The 20307-nt window shown below is 36.7% G+C and overlaps 1 protein-coding gene across 4 annotated transcripts in view; it reads left to right on the plus strand.

Moving 5' to 3' along the window:
- Nucleotides 1–20307, plus strand: part of F8 (coagulation factor VIII) — a 66759-nt gene that overhangs the window by 12956 nt on the left and 33496 nt on the right. For 3 of the 4 annotated variants that reach the window (XR_007344883.1, XM_048796815.1, XM_048796817.1), the window contains exons 2-9: nt 4532–4653; nt 7644–7766; nt 12039–12251; nt 13407–13475; nt 14861–14977; nt 16116–16337; nt 18992–19250; nt 19911–20082. Coding sequence is in view for 3 of the 4 variants with exons in the window: in XM_048796815.1 (XP_048652772.1) it covers nt 4532–4653; nt 7644–7766; nt 12039–12251; nt 13407–13475; nt 14861–14977; nt 16116–16337; nt 18992–19250; nt 19911–20082 (1297 nt within the window). In the remaining variant the exon portion in view is untranslated. The remainder of the gene's footprint in view (nt 1–4531; nt 4654–7643; nt 7767–12038; nt 12252–13406; nt 13476–14860; nt 14978–16115; nt 16338–18991; nt 19251–19910; nt 20083–20307) is intronic. The other variant, XM_048796818.1, reaches the window with a different exon arrangement.

Consider the following 20307-nt stretch of genomic DNA (forward strand, 5'->3'; position numbering starts at 1 on the left):
AAAAAAAAAAAAAAAAAAAAAAAAAAAAAAAAAAAAAAAAAAAAAACAGCCCATCAAAGATATTCTTTATTTCTGTTACAGTATTTTTTTTTTACTTCCAGAATTATTTTTTTGATTCTTTCTTAGAATTTCCATCTCTCTGCTTACAATATATATCTGTTATTATATATTTTCTACTTCCCCCATTAAAACCCTTAGCATATAGGTCATTGTTTTTAAAAGTTTCTAGTGTGGTAATTTCTACTTTCCTGTCATATCTGGCTCTGGTTCTGGGTTGAATTTGTCTCATCAAACTGGATTGTTTTCCTTTTAGAATGTCTTGTATTTTTTTCTGGACATGATATACTGGGTAAAAGGAACAGCTATAAATAGGCTTTTAGTGATGTGTTGGTGGGGTGATGGGCAGGGCATGCACTCTATAGTTCTCCTTCTTAGTATTTAGGTGAGCCTGTGCCCCTGGCCTGTGACTTTTCCATTGCTTCTTAACAAAATATGAGTAAATCAAATCTAGGAGTATATTAGAAGGATTATATAATACAACAATAATGAGATTTACTCCTGTAGTGTAAGGATGTTTCAGCATATGACAATTTACCACTGTAATACATTAACAGAATGGGGGAAAACATATGATCATCTCAACTGATGTGGGAAAAACATTTGAAAAAATTTGACACCCTTTCATGTTAATAACCCTTAAGAAATTAGGAATATTGGGCTGGGGATGTGGCTCAAGTGGTAGTGTGCTCACCTGGCATGCATGTGGCCTGGGTTTGATCCTCAGCACCACATACAAACAAAGATGTTGTGTCCGCCAAAAACTAAAAAAAAAATAAATAAATAAACATTAAAAAAATTATCTCTCTCTTTAAAAAAAAGAAATTAGGAATAAAAGGATATTATCTCAATATAATAAAAGCCACATATGAAAAACCAACAGTGAAACTGGACCTAAACTAACACTATATGCAAAGATAAACTCAAAGGAATCCATAACCTAAATGTAAGGTTAAAATTATAAAACTCTCAGAAGAAAATATAGAGTAAAGCTGCATGGCTTTGAATTTGCCAGTGCTTTCTTGGATAAAACACTGAAGGCAAAGACAATGAAAGAAAAACAGATGAATTGGACTTCATGAAAATTAAATAAGTTTGTTCATAAAAGGACACAACAGAGTCAGAAAGCAACCTGCAGAATGACATAAACTATTTGTAAATACTATGTTAGATTTAAATAAGGGATTACTATCCAGAAAATATATAGAACTCTTTTTTAAAAATATTTTTTAGTTGTCAATGGACCTTTATTTTGTTTGTTTTTATGTGGTGCTGAGGATCGAACCCAGTGCCTCACACATGCTAGGCAAGTGCTCTGCCACTAAGCCACAACCCCAGCCCAGTTCTAACCAATGTATAGAACTCTTAAAACCCAATAACAAGAAAGCAAATGACCTGATTTGAAAGGGGAAATATGGCCTGGCAATAGAACTCAGTGGTAGACCACTTGCCTAACATTTGTGAACCCCTAATTTTAATCTCCAGCATCCCAAAATTGTGGGGCACAAACGACTTGAATAGAGATTCCTCCAAAGAAAATATACACATTACTAATAAGCACATAAAAGGACATAAATCACTAATTATTAAGTAAATATGAATAAAACTACAAAGAAATACCACCTTACCCACCATGATGGCTACTCTAAAAATACAAACGATTACAAGTGTTTGCCAAAATACAGAAAAATTAAAATCCTTATGTACTGTTGGGAATATTAAATTCTACAGCTTATATGGAAAAGAGTACTGCAATTCCTCCAAAACTAAAAACTAGAGTTACCATTTGGTCCAGCAATTACACTTTTAGGTATATATTCAAAAGAATTGAAAGCAGGGACTTGAGATATTTGTACATCCATTGTATTATTAAGGGTTCTCCAAAGAAACAGAACAAAAAGGAGAGATATACTACATGTTATATGTGTATTGCCGTCCATACCAACATTATTCATAATAGCTCTTCATGTCTTTTGACAGATAAATGGTTAATCAAAATGTGGCCTATATGTTTTCACATTATCATATTTTATTGCAATAAAAACTAAAAACAAAAAAAAAATAACCAGGTGTGGCTGCTCCAGAAAGAAACAATGAGACTTTGGTTATTTCACCACAGGGTTGAGAAAGAAACAAATAAGTGATCAATACCTAGACTTACTTTTATTCATTTCACATCCTGGTAATCTCAGGCATGATGGACTCCCGCTCCAGGCTTATAAATACAATCAGAAGCTTTCCCTTATCTCTCCCATTTCATACTTATTGTGGTCATTTACAACAGTGAAGGTGTCTCACTGGCTGATATTTGGGGGCTCCTTTTTCTGTGTCCCCCATTCATCTTTTATTTGTGCTATAGTCCATTTCTCACATCTCTCACTTTTCAAAAACTCCTGAGAATCAATAATATAGGAGACTCAAACAACACCTTTTCCACATTTAATTATGTCTTTAAAAAGCTTTCATTTTCCCTAATCATTTCTGATGTGTGTTTTGTGGTAGCACAGAGGAGGTACATAGTATGTGGTTAATATGTGTCACAATGGGCAAAGGTGCAACATCTGCAATTGAGGGGAGAGAGAAAGAATGTCCACGCGCTATGCCCTTTTCAATGCTTTATTCACTCCAAATCACTCAATACAATTTCACTCTATAGGTTCTTAATCAAGGAATGACAGTCTTTAATGCTGGGCATTGCAATAGACATAATCAATTCAAAGCAAACAATTCTAAGTTTGCAAACACACCTCATCATGACAGACTTATTACAGACATTCCCTCTGCATGCTGAGCTTAAGTGCTAGATTTAAAGTCTAAAGTCTTAGGTCTCAAGTCCAGCAGATGCACACTCACTCAGACTGCAGTGACCAGCTGACTGGTGTGGAGCTGATGGCTGGCTGAAGAGAAGGAGAAGTAAGGAGAGGTCGCCTTTTTCACTAGAGTAAAGTCTGCTGAAGACTTTGAGAGTGGTGAGGATGATGCAGAGGATCAGGCTGATGATGAGAAGAGTTGGAATATCAGTCCAGGTCCTCATTAAGCTCTCAGACTTGTGTGCATCAGTGTCAGCTGGCTGAATGTCTGTTTATTTGTTCCATTATTTATACTAATTTTTGGGAGCTTCTGTTCACCCTTTGGGTCCCCATCAGCTGTTACCAGGTTTCCTAGTAACATCTTACATCTTGGAGTCAGGACATATGGTCTGGTGTTTTCTGCCCTGATATCACACTTTTGACTCTTATCAGGGTTATGACAAATGACATGTGACTTCACCCTGACTCTTACCAGGATTGTGGAAACTGACTTGCTTTTATCAGGCTATGCCTGATGGCATATCAGAGGGCTCTGTAGGCTTGCCTGGTGAGACTGCAGGTTTATTTTAAAATGGAGTTTTAGAATGGAGTTGCTTAGGCTAAGGCCTAAGGCTATCCTTACAATATGTAAGTCAGTATACATCTGTTTGGGGCAAGTGCTTAATTTTTTTTTTGATTGATTGAAGTTTGAAGACCAGGATCTATACATGAAAGTTTTCTTCCTCATGAGAATTAATTGAATTCCCATGTCTTATTAAAATGATATCAACTGGTAAAATCTAATGGAAAATAAAAGTTAGATGTTGAAAGCATAAATGAGGAAGAGAGGCTCTTTATGGCATATAGAAAGCTACAGAACTGTTCCATGGTGTGAAAAAGTTACCAGCATATGAAAACCAGTGAGTTTAAATATTCACGTTCAGCTACTTCATAATTTCTATCAATTTGCTTGGGTCCAGTGTCCCATCTTCACTAGGATTCACATTGGTTATTTTGATTATTCAATCTAAATGGGGGGCTCAGGACATGACAGCCTAACTTGTCAGGTAGGGAAAGAGGAAAATCTGGGAACCTAAAAGAATTTTGATGACTTATGAAAAAAATAACACTTTAGGAACATTTATATAATTAATTATAATAATAATTTCTAATTTAGTAACTGACCCATGAATAATTAGATAATTGGGAGTATTAGACTAGACACAAAAATGAGCATTAATGTATAATTGTCTGTGAATTATAATGCTTGGTACCAGAAGGTCTCAATGTATATAGTCTTCATTGAAAGTTAATTGTCCCTGTGATATTCTTGGTGCCCCTAAGGAAGAAAGTATAATTTTAAGTACATATAGATCAAATTTTCATGTAAGATACTTAGGTTAAAGTTATAGTCTGTTTTAGAGGTGAAATTGAAAGATTCAATAGTTATTGCTTTGGCAGAAAAATTTTTGGCTGATGTACTGTATGGGTCTTGATTTTATGATCTATCATTTTATACCTAATATATCAGTTGACTTGTAGAAACAGTGTTTGATTTGGTGGCTTTCAGGAATTCATGTACAACTACTAATTTAGTAACTGAACATTTGTTAACAGTAGATGGGAATGGGATGGGAGCATTAGTTGCAGCTGAATTTTGAATGACTTTTCCTTTCTCCATACAGATTTCCTCCTAGAACACAAAGATCTTTTCCGTTCAACACCTCAGTCATGTATAAAAAGACTGTGTTTGTAGAGTTCACGGATCACCTTTTCAACATTGCCAAGCCCAGGCCACCCTGGATGGGTAATGAAAAAACAATATTGAATGCTAATTATGACACTGGTTATCTTATTTCCTAGCAAGGATTCTCCGATCTTGGGAGTGCAGTTAAATATGGCAGCTGTCAAAAAGAATGTTCTTTTGTTCAGTTTTCCTTACTGCCACACTTAGGGCTGACACTTGTGTCTTCTATAAATGTTGCAGTGCTCCTGCAGCATTATTCTGGATTTCTTTTCTTTTCTTTCTATCATCAATCCGTAGGCGATCTTATCCAGCTTTATGACTTTAAAATATTATCTATATGCTAATAATTCCCAAATTTCTATCTTCCACTTACACCTCTCCGTGAACACTAACTGCATACTTTCACTTAGATGTTGAATAAACATGCAACAAGATGTTCAGATGAGACATTTCCTGTCATAACTTTTTTTTTTTTTGGTGGCACTGGGTATCAAACCCAGGGCCTTGCACATGTTAGACATGTACTCTGCCACTGAGCTATACTCCATGTCTCTGTCTTAGAATTATTGGGAGAGGGCTGGGGATGTGGCTCACGCAGTAGCACACTCGCCTGGCATGTGTGCAGCCCGGGTTCGATCCTCAGCACCACATACAAACAAAGATGTTGTGTCTGCCGAAAACTAAAAAATAAATATTAAAAAAATTCTCTCTTTCTCTCTCTCTCTCTCTCTCTCTCTCTCTCTCTCTCTCTCTCTTAAAAAAAGAATTATTGGGAGAGTTATAGGTGACAAATATTCCTATATTTTGAAAACAGATATTAGCCCACCTATTCAGGACTTGTTCATATAGTGGTTCAAAACTAGTTATGTAACCCTTGGACCATGACTCACTTATAAGCCTAAATAAAAGAAGGCTAGGAAGTTTATATTTAAAGATTTTTTTGGAGAGCATTTTTGGGATATCCCTTACCATGTGAGGGGAATAAATCTCCCTCATGTCAAGCTATAACAATGAAGACTTCAGGAGAACAACTTAGAAGACTAGACATAGCACTTCTGGAACTTGACATACTGACTAGTGCCTGATTTCTGTCTCTAAAAACTTTAGGGCCGGGGCTGTGGCTCAGTGGTAGAGCACTTGCCTTGCACAGATGAGGCACTTGGTTCAATCCTCAGCACCACATAAAAATAAAAATAAATAAGATAAAGATATTGTGTCCATGTATAACTAAAAAAATATTAAAAAAAAAAACTTTCAAGGTCAGAGACTAGGAGTAATTTCCCCTGATGGCATAACAGGGAGGGTGGGATATAGTAGAATGTGACTGCACTATCATTGTTAGGCATGAGGCCAGAAAGTTCACAGGATGACACCTGTCTTAAGAAGACCCTACCTAGCCTAGGTGAGCCCAAGAGAAAAGGCCCATGTGGGTTGTACTGCCAGAAACATAAACTAAGGGGAAAGATGCAAGTGACCAGCTAAAAAGTGTATACCCCATGGAGAGAGATATAGTATGATGTCACCATATTGAGGGTTGGGGAGGGGGTCTTCAAAGGACTCAGATATATTCCCACAAAAAGAGGCAGAATTTTGGCATGTGCTACAACCAAGAGATACTAATGCAATGCTGCCAGTGTTGTTTCAAAGCAAGTCCCTATCATCAAGACTCTTTTTCCACTCCCACCCTCTTTCCATTTGCTTCTACCTTAGAGGGTCCAGAATTTAGCTGGAGGAAAAAGGGAACTTTTAATTGCAGAGGACATCAAAATTTTATATTTAGACTGGACTGGTTTTATAATACTAAAAACGTTGCTGTTTGCTAACACTTGAAAGTTACTGGAAAAGATTTAGGATCAAAGTGTAAGAGAGGAAAATTCCATATACTGCAATTAAAAACAAAGCTATTTTATGTTTTCATTGAATCCTATTAATTCAATAAACCATTTATAGGCATATTTTTTAAAAAAATATTTTTTAGGTGTAGATGGACACAATATCTTTATTTTATTTGTTTTTATGTGGTGCTGAGAATCAAACCTAGTGCCTCACACATGCTAGACAAGAGCTTTACCACTGAGCTACAGCCCCAGCCCCATTTATAGGCATCTTATAATATCCACAAAGCAGAACTGTGTGTGTGTGTGTGTGTGTGTGTGTGTTGCTGGGGATTGAACCCAGGGCCTTGTGCATGTGAGGCAAGCACTCTTCCAATGGAACTATAGTCCAGGCCCCACAAAATAGAACTCTTAATTTTTCTCTTGCTTTTCTGTGTCATGGATTAACAAATGACATAGTGTACAAGCCACAGATCATACAAATCATTTTTTACTCCTCTCTTTCTCTTTTATTCTGTCTCCAACATCCAGTCCATCCACAAGTCCTATTGACTGTTACTCCAAAACAAGTTCCAAGTTGTCCTCTTTTACTTCCGTAAAATCAAGATTTATCCTGCTCTTATGCCCTATAAGGTCCTACATGTTATGTTCCCTATCTCTATAACCACATTTTCTATTACTTATTCACCTTGTTTCACCAACTTATTCCTATCTCAGGAGATTTGCATTTTATCTGTTTTTAATGATTTTCCACTAGGTCTTTGAAACTATTGCTTCTTTTTTATTAGTCAGATCTCTTTGCAGATGCCATGTCCTCAGAGAGGATCTTCTTGACCACTATATTTAAAGTATCTCCTACCTCCTGCTTCATTATTTTCTAGCACACATTGTCGTCCTTTATAGAAATCATAATAACTTCAAATATTCTTGTTATTTCTTTACATGCTTAATGTTTCTATAATGTGAAATCCAGTACATAGAACAGTTCCTAGAATATAGTAAGAACTCAAATATTAGTTGAACTGATGAATGCACTTAATGAATTGCCAGAAATATTTCCTCAGAACAACCATGAGGCTGGGGTGGTTTTGGCATAACTACTTGTTCTTAATAATCACAGGAGCTTGCCTCTCCATTGTGACATTGATCCTCACTTTCGTAACAACTCGAGTGCTATCTTTCAAGTGATCTTTGAGGGACATCTCATTCTTGCAGGTCTGCTGGGTCCGACCATCCAGGCTGAGGTTTATGACACAGTGGTTATTACACTTAACAACATGGCTACTCATCCTGTCAGTCTTCATGCTGTTGGTGTATCTTACTGGAAAGCTTCTGAGGGTAAGTGAAATGCCTTTCTATTGTCCTGTCATGCTAGGGATAGAAAGGTGAGATGTACTTGTTTATGAGGGTGGCTGCCTTAGTTCCTTTTGGATTGTTACAACAAAATACCTGAGACTATCCAGGTATTAGCCCCTTCAGAGCATCTGCTGACCAAGAATAGATCTTGCTTATTTAAATTGTCTTTGTCCTGCTTGTCTATTCTTAAAGCCTCTCTCATTGCACATATATTTTCTGTCTGGAGAAATCAGTTTGGTGCTAAAAAGAGAAAGAAATGGGGGGGGGGCTGACTTGGAGTTTCCCCTTAACTTTGAAAAAAATGAAATACCTACTTTAAAAAAAATGTCAGTACCAGGCGCGGTGGCGTATGCATGTAATCCTAGTGCCTAGGGAGGCTGAGATAGGAGGATTGTGAGTACAAAGCCAGCTTCAGCAACGTAGTGAGGTGCTAAGCAGCTCAGTGAGACCGTGTCCATAAATAAATTCAAAATAGGCTGGGGATGTGGCTCAGTGGTCGAATGCCCCTGAGTTCAATCCCTGGTACCCTCCCCACCCCACCCCCCAAATAATACTTGACAGTTTATGAAGAAAAGAGGTTTCTTAAGAGCTCGTAGTTCTGAGGGTTCAAGAGCATGATGCCAGGATTAGCTTTTGGTGAGGACTTCATGGCAGATAGCATCACATGGGGAAACAGGAAGCAACAGAGTGAGGTAAGAAAGCTGAATTTATATATTTTTTTAACAATACCATGTGTCCTAACCCATAGTCTCAACATTGGTATTAATGTCTTCCCAAGGTGGTGCTGCCACGACATAATTACCTTGTAGTAGACCTCATGCTATAATTTGGGTCTGCAATGTCCCCCAGAGTCCCATGTGTGAAAGGCTTAGTTCATAGCCTGTGGCACTATTGGGAGGTGGTTGGACTTTAAGAGGTGATGCCTAGTGGGAAGAAGTTATGTCATTGGGGTGAGCTCTTGAAGGTATATTAAGACCTTGCTCCCTTCCTTTTGCTTTCTCTGCTTGTCAGACATGAGGTGAAAGGCTTCTTCTACCATGCATTACCACTATGATGTACTGCCTTGCTACAAGCCCAAAAGCAATGGGCAAAGCAACCATGGACTGAAACCATGAGCTAATACAAAGCTTTCCTCTTTTTAAGTTAATTATCTGAGGTATTTCATTACAGTAATGGAAACCTGACTAACGCATGCTTCCTCTTAAAGGTTCCACCACTTTTTAGTACCATTACATTGAGAACTAAACTTCTAGCATAAGAACATTTGGAGAACAAAACATATCTAAACCATAACAGTGGGACACCTGGAAATGAATTCATTCTCTTGAAAGCAAACTTACTGAAAAATATGACAACAACAATAACAATAATGACTAAAATGTACTTGAGTTTAAGGTCATATAGTTAGTGAGTAGTGAAATCAGGATCCAGACCTAGACACATCTAACTCCAGAAGTTGTACTCTGAACCACTACACTACAGTGCAATGATTGTTTTTCTCTTGCAATCTCAGCTCTTCTTTATAGTGTCATTCACAGGCAGGCTTTTCTCACATAATGGCAAACCACTAAAAGCTCTTGGCTTGCCTTGTTCTTAGAGATAGTGATCCAAGAGTGGGAAGGAAAACTTTTTCCTTGTACTTTCTGATGTCAAGTGGTATGGAAAATGGAAGCAAAAAAATATGTCAGGTATCTACAAATATAGGTCTCTATAACCTGGAGGACAGAATGTTTATTTGGCCTAGCATGGGCAAGTAACAGGAAGAAAAAAAAATGACCATATTCTTTAATCCTGCACACACCAGTTACTTTTTCTTCCAAAATTACACATATTCCTCACTCCTTAAAATCGCTTCCTCTAAATGCACTTTAAATAAAACCTGCCATTTTCTTAAAGCCTGTTCCTTCCTGGCCATAGTTATTGGTCCAAGTTAAGCCACTATGGCTATCAAGCACTTGAAATGTGGTGAGTCACAATTGAGGCATACTATAAATACACACTGGATTTAAAATACGTAGTACAAAAGAAGACTGTAAAATATCCCACTCATTGTCTATGACTACATATTGAAATTATAATATTTGGATATATTAGGTTAAGTAAATACATAATTAAAATAATTTCACCTATTTTCTTTTACTTTTATTAACATGTCTATGAGAAAATTTAGAATTACACATGTGCTCACGTTATATTTCTATTGGACAGCACTCATCTGTACACTCCCAAAACAATGTCATTTAACATATGTTGAAGCTGCTGCTCCTGATGTGGTGACTCATGTTTGAACATGTTTCATCATGCTGTGTGACCCAAATCTTCATTGTGGCTTTGTCAAGGTATTTATTTGGAGACCTAGTGGAAGAAAATTTCATGAAGTCAGGAACATTACTATTTTAATGTAAGCCCCCAAATTGATTTAGATTTCCTGTTCTCCCTTGTGGAGCCAGGACAAGAATCATAAAAATTCTATCTCATCTGCCTTCTCATGCCCAGAAAACTTCCTAGGGAGGAACTTTCCTTCTTTCTCCTTTTGCTCTGACTTCCCAGGCACTCCCTCACCACCTAGCAGAAGCACAAGGTGAGCTCATTAAAACAAACAACCTGTTTGGTAATACCCTTTACTCTAGCTAGCATTTCCTTAACCTTCACAATGTAGAAAATGAGTGAAGAGGGTGCCAAAGTTGATGATGACACTGTTCATATAGTTGATAGCATATGTAAGTCAAGAAGATTCAAGTAAGTCATTAATACATTATTGGCATATATACTCTATATTATACAGCCTAACTATGCTTACATGTTGACTAAGTTCTTATTCTGAAATGAGATTACCTTAATATTCTGGATTTCTTTCATGAATCCACATCAAATTTGGGTTGGGGTAAAGTAACAAGAGAGGATAGACAGTATAGAGAAAAGGTCACCCATGTTTTTGCTGGAGATGATTAGGCTAATTCTATGAGCTTTATCCACTTGGGAGTTTTCAGAATGATACAGGGAAATTTCATTTTTTAAAAAAATTTTTTAAAGAGAGAGAGAGAGAGAGAGAGAGAGAGAGAGAAACTTTTTAATATTTATTCTTTAGTTTTCGGCGGACACAACATCTTTGTTTGTATGTGGTCTGAGGATCGAACCCGGGCCGCACACATGCCAGGCGAGCGTGCTACCACTTGAGCCACATCCCCAGCCCCACAGGGAGATTTTAGAGAGGTCATGGTTCCTACAATTTTGTAGCAAGGGCTAAGCATAGACACAATTCTTGTGTACCCTAACCTGGTGAGGTCTGGGCAAATGGGTTAAATAGTAATATGGCTTACCAGAGTTGACTTGGGAGGTAAAAATGACAGACTTGCAAACCTATAGAAATACAAAGCAGATCATTGAGTGAATATTTCTACATTGTATTATAATTGTACTTCTACATTCCCCATCAAACATAGTGTTGGCCCTATAGGGAAGAACCAAGTTAAAAAATTTTAAATCTCTGTATCTTAACTATGCCTGCCTATCAAAGAGTGTTAACAAAGTATATATCCAATGCATGTTTGTTGATGAATTGACTTGAATTGATCAAAATGATGCAAGAATGGAGGCAATATTATTAATTAACAGAATCTGGAGATGTGAATAAGAACCTGATTTTTACCACTTATGTTAGGGTTAGTGGTCTCAAGCTCCTCTGGAATACATAAGGCTTTCTCCTATTTATAGCTGCTGCTTATTAGTTTTTCAAATTAAATTGCTTCCTTCTTTTTTTCATACAGTCAATTATTCTTTTTTTTCTTAATTTTTTGATTTTATTTTATGTGGTGCTAAGGATTGAACCCAGAGCTTCAGGCATGCTAGGCGAGCACTCTACCATTGAGCCACAAGCCCAGCCCACTTCCTTCTTTTTTAATTTTTAAGATCTTTATTAACAGATAATAATAGCATATCCTTTGGAGTACATTTGGATGTTTTTATACATTGTTTATTAAATTAAATTTATTTTTAACTATTACATTATAACATAAAGATTGTTCATATTAATGGGGAGTGACAATACTTCCAAACATGTACACCTTGTGTTATGTTTAAATGACACTAAACACATCTGTCTCCTCAAACATTTATAATTTCTTTATGGCAAAAACATTAAAAATACTTAAAGTTTATTTCTTATGTAGAATCCATTTGTTCCAATGAGCTTGATATATTCCTCTGAGTGGACAATGGGCATAAAAAGGACAGTTTTCTACCTTCTTTCTTTAGGAGCTGAATATGATGATCAGACTAGCCAAAGGGAGAAAGAAGATGATAAAGTATTTCCTGGCGAGAGGCATACTTATGTATGGCAGGTCTTGAAAGAGAATGGTCCAATGGCCTCTGATCCACCATGTCTCACCTACTCATATCTTTCTCATGTGGATCTGGTAAAAGACCTGAATTCAGGCCTCATTGGAGCTCTGCTGGTATGTAGAGAAGGTAAGTATGTGAAAGGGTAGGACAGAAATGAAATAAGGACATAAATAAGGACAGGGTTTTTTTCTAGTTGTACGTAGACACAATATCTTTACTTTTATTATTATTTGGTGCTGAAGATGGAACCCAGGGTCTCATGCATGATAGGCAAGCGCTCTACCTCTGAACCACAACTCCAGCCCAGGACAGGATCTTTTAATAACAGCATTTGTGTTCTTTTCTCTGAAAAAAGTTTCTTTTCTTTTCCTGGAAAGCTTTATGGAGGTAAACACATCAGTGAGTGGTTCAAGTGCTTAATTTTTATAAGTCAAAAGTATATAAAATTTGAGTAATGTAGATGTTTGTTTATTTTTGTAACTAATTATCTTTAAAAAAATCTTAATTTTATTCATGTGTTTTTAATTTATACCTTAATAGCATAAAGTAAATTAGGTAATTAAACTTTGTATAATTTAGTTTTAATCCTGTTTTTATGGTGCAATCAGCTTCATTTGAACTTTCTTATGTTCTAGTTCTCTATTGTTGAATAACCCCACAATTTAGTGGTTTAAAATGACAACAATAATTGATTAAACCACCAAACTGTTTTCCACAGCAGCAGCACTATTTTACATGAGGGTTGAAATTTCTGCACATCCTTGTCAATATTTGTCTTTAATTAATAAAATAGGCATCCTAGTGGGTATGAAGTAGTATCACTTAAAATTGCAAAGTATAAACGTTACATATTTTCCATCCATTTTGTAATGTTTTTATTTTCTGTTGTATGTGTGTGTATGTCTGTGTGTGGAGAGAGAGAGAGAGAGAGAGAGAGAGAGAGAGAGAGAGAGAGATTATATTTGGCTTGTGTTTTTGTATGTCTTTTAAATTCCGTTTTTCTAGTAATTCATTTTAATGTATTTTATAAAAGTAATAGTCCAAAACAAATTTGAAATTTAAATAAATAACCCTTTATCACAGATGGTTTTATAAACTGTGGAATAGGAAACTTTATATCAAAGAAACAGTGTTACAGTAAAGCTAACAACAAGACTACATTTGTTCTTATTCTCAAGCAGTTGATAAAAAAATGTCTCCTCCTAGTGGTGATTTTTTCTATGATGGGATTTTATATAGAAGATAAATTCATTCATATTCCCCCCACTCTATTTCCCCCAGGGAGCTTGGCCAAAGAAAGAACACAGATGTTGCACCAATTTGTACTGCTTTTTGCTGTATTTGATGAAGGTTAGTGAGCTCCAATCTGAAAGAAGTCAAATTTTTACCTTAATTTTGTATTTGAGAATGTGGACTGCTTCTGTTCAGAGTAGGTGATTATAGAAAGATAAACAATATTACTATTCAGGATAGATCCTAGAAATAGAATGGTGAGATGCATGAACTTGATGATGCTATTTATCTTAGTCCATTTTGGGTTACTATAACAAAATACCAGAGGCAAAATATTTTAAAAATAAAAAAGGATTATTTAGCTCATAGTTCCAACAGTTCAAGAGCATGGTGCTAGCATCAGCTATGAGGTAGGAAGATAGAGGAACTAGGTCACAGGTTTTCCTTGTTCCTCTCCTTAAATCCATAAGCAAAGACTTTTGATTGTACTTCCTAAATACATTGTTTAATCTTCATCTCTCATTAAGTATGTGACTTTTGACAAATTAACCTCTGCATCTGTTTCCTCAAATCTAAAATATTTTCTCAAACAGTTGTTATGAGGATTAAACTTTAGCCTTTTTTGTTGCTGGGGCTAGTTGCTGAAGGTAGCTTTAAACTCTTTATCCTCTTTTTCAAGTTGTTGGGATTATAGGTGTGCACCAACACACCTGGTAAACTACTATGCTCTTAATTGAGGCCTCCATAATTTTTCTCATGACTAGTCTCCCTGACTTTTGAGTTCTTGACCCTTCATTATTACTACAGCAGTCTGAGAAATGTCTAGTACTTTAGCTCTAATTTTAGAGAGGAGGTTGAGAAGCTTTCAGGTGTGTAGAGTTTCATTATAAACTGAAATGAAGCAATTATGACAGAGACAAGGACTGACAGCCCTTTTCATCTACTTCCCTTTAACTAAATCATGGCTCAAACTAACCAATATTCTCCCTTTCCCTAGTTATTATTTGTCATTATTCTTTCCAACCTATTGTTATGGACAAATATAAGGAGAGACAATCAGTTTGTTAATGTTTTCTCCCTCCTCTCATTGATTTTGAGGGGATAAGTCACCCATGTCTATTTTTTAATATATATTTTTTAGTTATAGATGGACACAATACCTTTATTTTTTAAAAATTTTTATGTGGTGCTGAGGATTGAACCCAGGGCCTCACACTTGCTAGGCGAGCGCTCTACTGCTGAGCCACAATCCCAGCCCTTCCATGTCTATTTTTGTGACAAACTTTTTTTTTTTATTGTTAGTTGTTCAAAACATTACAAAGCTCTTGACATATCATATTTCATACATTTGATTCAAGTGGGTTATGAACTCCCATTTTGTGACAAACATTTTTAAGTTGTGAGTATCTTTTTCTGAAAGGAGGGAGGCAGGAAAGAACAGAAGGAGAATCACTCATGAAAGAAAGGTTAGGTGACTTTTTTTTAACCTTCTCTCTCATCAGGGAAGAGCTGGCACTCAGAAACAAAGGGCCCCTTGACACAGGCTATGGATTCTCCATCTGCTGGGCCCTTGCCTAGAATGCACACAGTCAATGGCTACGTAAACAGGTCTCTTCCAGGTATGTGCATGCCTGCTCAATAATCCTCAGAGTTTTTTGAATTCAGCATTAGAGCTCTCTTCTCCAATTCTCAGACAACTGTGCATCACAATAGAAAGCCCACTGAAATCTGGCCTCTGGGTTTTTGTTTTGTTTTGTTGGTATTGGAGACTGAACCCAGGGGTGCTTAACCACTGAGCCACATCCCTAGCCCTTTCTATTTTTTATTTAAAGACAGGGTCTTGCTGAGTTGCTTAGGGCCTCACTTAGTTGCTGAGGCTGGCTTTGAACTTGCAAGCCTCCTGTCTCAGCTTCCTCAGTTGCTAGGAGGAGTGTATGTGTGTGTATCACCCCTCTCAGGTTTATTTTCCTTAATTATTTTCTATATTTTTCAGTAATTCTATAATGAATATTCATTCTTTTAGAGTTAAGAAAGAAATTATTTTTGAAACATTCAAGCTCATGCTCTCACATACCTTATAGATTAAGAGATGGATAATAATGAAGGAATCAATATAAAAATGCAAAATTACAAATCAACAATTACTCTGAAAGAAAATTACATAATTGTATATATAAGTATATAACTAAGGAAACTGACTTAGACTATATTTTCTTCATGAAGTGAAGTGAGCTTTAGAACAAGATAAGGAATAACTATTATTTACTATATTGCCATGGTTGGTGTTACAATGGATATGAGAGGTGACGATGGTGACAAGGAAATCTCTCACTTGTATAATTGCTGGATGGTGCCATTCACTGAGATAAGGAAGTTGAAAGAGAATGAGGTATTGAAAATTACAAATTTGGGGGCTGGGGTTGTGGCTCAGTGGTAAAGCGCTTGCCTAGCATGTGTGAGGCACTGGGTTCAATCCTCAGCACCACATAAAAATAAATAAATAAAATAAAGGTACATAAACAACTAAAAATATTTTTTAAAAAGAGCAAATTTGGTTTTGAAAAATGTAGGTTTTATGAGCTATCCAGGTGGGAATTTTGAGATGGTAATTTGGCTATATAAGTTCTAGGAGAGGTCAGAAATGGATCACAAAAGAAGGATCAGTCTGAACAGAACCAGACAGGTGTTTGTCAATTAACAAAAGTATTTTCCAGTTATTTACTTCTAAGCAATAGTTGTCTTATTCTTGTTTAACAGGTCTGATTGGATGCCACAGGAAATCAGTCTTTTGGCATGTTATCGGAATGGGCACCACCCCTGAAGTGCACTCAATATTCCTTGAAGGTCACACATTTCTTGTGAGGAACCATCGCCAGGCCTCCCTAGAGATATCTTCAGTAACTTTCCTTACTGCTCAGACAGTCTTGATGGACCTTGGACAATTTCTGTTATTTTGTCATATCTCTTCCCACCAACGTGGTAATATCTTGGAACTTAAAAATGAATATTGTGAATATCCAGTTCTACTTTCAATGGGATTTACTGGGCAGTGTATAGGAATATAGTATGTTACAGAAAGTGCCATTATAGAGTTTGGATTATGTTAGACCTCAACTAAAATCCCCTAGTTGCTAGTATCCAAGTCAGTATTTTACCTTGAGAATAAGATGGTTTGAGTATTAGTAGTATATTTTTAGTTGAATGTCTGTTATAGAGGAAGAAGGGATAGTTAGGGATGGGTGAGTTGGGGAAAATGAGTGGGACAATATTTCTTTGGTTTCCTGGCCTGATATCATTAACTAGCCTTCAATACTATGGAAAGAGAGACTATAGGTTGTAGGTGAAGAGATGTTTTGTGGGAAATCTAGGCAAATGAGGCACCACATGAGGTTTTTAAGGACTACCTGATGGGAATGGTTTTTTTTTGTTTTTTGGGTTTTTTTTTTTTTTTAAATACCAGGGATTGAACCCAGGGGTGCCTAACACTGAGCCACATCCTCAGTCCCTTTTTATATTTTATTTAGAGACAGGGTCTCACTGAGTTGTTTTAGGACCTTGCTAACTTGCTCAGCTTCTTTTTCTACTCTACTGTGGCCATGGAAGGCTGTCCTTGTTGAGCTTCTGTAACACAATATCAAAACTGGGTAATTTATTAGGAATATATATATGTACATATTCATATATATATATATATATATATATATATATTTCTATATATTTTTTCCTATGTATATAGAGAGGGGGGAAGAAACCCAGTTCCCACATTAACAGCATTAGTCTATTCATCAGGGTGGTATTGCATTTCTCACGACTAAAACACTCAGGGTCACTCCAGTGAACTGGGCTGTACAAAATAACCACACAAAGACAGAGAAATACCTTTTTCTTTGGGTCCTGTGATGGCTCCTGTGACCTTAGGGGTCCCTGGAAAGAGCGAGTGAGAGAGAGAGAGAGAAAGAGAGAGAGAGAGAGAGAGAGAGAGAGAGAGAGAGAGAATGCATGTGTTGAACCCTTTTATTGAGGAGAAGCCATTCAAATCAGGCAAGGGGTCAGGTTTTAGGGGGTTCAATGTAGCTTTATGATGTCTGCTGTCAGCAGATTGGCTGACATGTAGGAAGGTCACACCCAAAGGCAGGCAAAGCAAGAAAAGGGGACACACAAAGGGAGTTTCCATGGAACATTCTATCCCAAACAGAGCAAAAGGGTAGGATTATAAAACAATAGGTGAGTGTAGCTCAACCCCAGGGGTGTGCCTACTCAGAAGACTGGCCCTTGCTATCAGAGGATGGGGGAGACTGAGTCCTGACTCATTGCACTACTGTGCCAGACTACAGTGATCTTTCAGATCCCCATGGTGCATCAGGATTGGAAAGTGTGGAACTCATTGTGGCTCCTCACATAGTGGAGCCTAAACACTTCTTAAAAGTTCTAACTCCCAATACCATCACCATAGCAATTAATGCCAACATGAGTTCTGGAGGGTACAAATATTCAAACCATACAGAGGGCTGTTGGAGAAAAACGTTGAGGAGGCAATCCTTTGGCCATATCACTCTTATGCTAACCTCTCTCCAGATTCCTTGATTACTGTAGGAAAGATATTTGATCTTGGCTGTGTATCCACCCTTTCCCCTTACTTTCTATGAGTTAACATGTTTATAGTCCTCTATAGTAATTAAGAATAGAAACTTCTTTTTCCTGGCAGTTACATATTTATGGAATTTTAACAAGACATTAGGGAGTAAAAAATGACCAACAAAATGGATTATCTGATATTTCCTGGTTTCTTCCTCTGATCTTTGCTTTGGCCATTTTCCTTTTGCCTGACACTCCTCCATCTATTTCTTGCTCCTTTTTAAAAAGTTGTTAATTTTGTCTGATAAAAAATGTAAATATTTCTCTTTTGGAACTGGTTTTGAGCCTAGGAATTTTTTTTTAAAAAATGGAGACTTCAGGGACTTTATATTTTTCCTGGTAAGCTGTTATTAAATCAATAGTTTATATAGTAAGTCACTGGAGTAAATATGTTCTAGTTAGCTTTTTTCAGTACTGTGACCAAAGATCTGCAAGAACAACTTAGACGAGGAAACGTTTATTTTGACTCATGGTTTCAGAGGTTCAGTCCATACTCTGCTAACTCCATTGCTCTGCACGTGAGGTGAGGCAGAATACCCTGGCAGAGGGATATAGCAGAAGAAAGGCACTCAGGACATGACAGCAGGAAGCAGAGGGAGAAAGAGAAAGTTCTGCTAACCAGAGACAAAATATAAACCCCAAAGCACATCACCAGTGACCCACCTCCTCCAGCCACACCCCACCTGCCTACAGTCACCATCCTATTAATATATTTCCATGGGCTAATCCTTTATTAGATGACACCTGTCACAATCATTTCTCCTCTGAACATTCTTGCATTGTTCACACAAAAGTTCACACATGAACTTTTGGGGAACACCTCACATCTAAACCATAACAATATAGAAATCATTAGTTGATATGGGGATGTGGAGTTGGACTGCCCTAGGCTTTCAAATACTAAAAATATAGAACAAGGAAATTTAAGGTACTTTCTTTTCATTTAAGGCAAGAGAATCCTATAGGAGTCTGACTTTATTTGGTTTGTTTGATTCCAGATGGTATGGAAGCTTACATCAAAGTAGATAGCTGCCCAGAGGAACCTGAACTACGGATGAAAAATACCAAAGAGGAAGAAGAATATGATGAGTATCTTGATTCTGAAATGGATGTGTTCAGGTTTGATGATGCCAATTCTTCTTCCTTGATCCAAATTCGCTCCGTTGCCAAGAAGCATCCTAAAACTTGGATACATTATATTGCTGCTGAGGAGGAGGACTGGGACTATGCCCCATCAGTCCTCACCTCCAATGACACGTAAACACATTTTGACTCTTTCCTACTCAAAATTTGTTTCTCAGTTATTCAAACCAAGAAATCCTGAAGCTATGTTTAAGAGTTAGTACAGGTATAGAATCAAATGGCAAGGGTTAGTGTTAGCTTTCTGGTTGCTATGACTGAACAACTAAGTTAAAAGAAAAAAGGTTTATTTTGGCTTGGTTTCAGAGATTTCAGTTCATGGTTGGTTGCTTGGCCACATCATTTTTGGCCTATGGTGGCACAGTATATCATGGTAGGAGTGCCTAGTGTAGAAGGCCTGTTTGCCTCATGAAGGCCAGGAAACAAAGAGTAGAAGGGGCCAGGAGTCACAATATCCCTTCAAGGGTACAGCTCCAGTGACCTAAGTTCCTTTCACTAGGCCATACCTTCTAAAGGTTTCACCATTTCCCAATAGTGCTGCAGGCTCCTGTCTAATCTCTTAACATGTGAGCCATTGGGGGACACTTCAGATCCAAATAATAGTAGGTATTAACATATTTGGACACTACTAAGTAGTTAAGTAGTAGACATAGCTAAGTAGTAGAGATGCTTATATTTTTCTCACTCCCATTAAATCACATCACATGTTTAAGAGTTGGATTTTTCCTATTTTTCCTATTTCTATCCCAACCCCTCATATTTTTGTCTCTCATACAGAAGTTATAAAAGTCAATATTTGAATAATGGTCCTCAGCGGATTGGTAGGAAGTACAAAAAAGTCCGATTTGTGGCATACACAGATAAAACGTTTAAGACTCGTGAAACTATTCAGTATGAATCAGGAATCTTGGGACCTTTACTTTATGGGGAAGTTGGAGACACACTATTGGTAAGTTAAGGATAATATTTGGGATTAAATAAGAAGAAAAAGTATGGGAGATTTTGAATTTATACAACATTCATAATTCAGCCTTGCCTCTAATGGACATGATCTTTTAAAAATAATAAATAATATAATAAATAATAAAATATAATTATATTTTAAATATATCCATATTTATTATTGTTTATGATAATAATAAATATGGATATATTTAAAATATAATTATATAAG

The sequence above is a fragment of the Marmota marmota genome, unplaced genomic scaffold, assembly GCF_001458135.2.
Source record: "Marmota marmota marmota unplaced genomic scaffold, marMar, whole genome shotgun sequence".
In the NCBI taxonomy this organism is placed as follows: domain Eukaryota; kingdom Metazoa; phylum Chordata; class Mammalia; order Rodentia; family Sciuridae; genus Marmota; species Marmota marmota.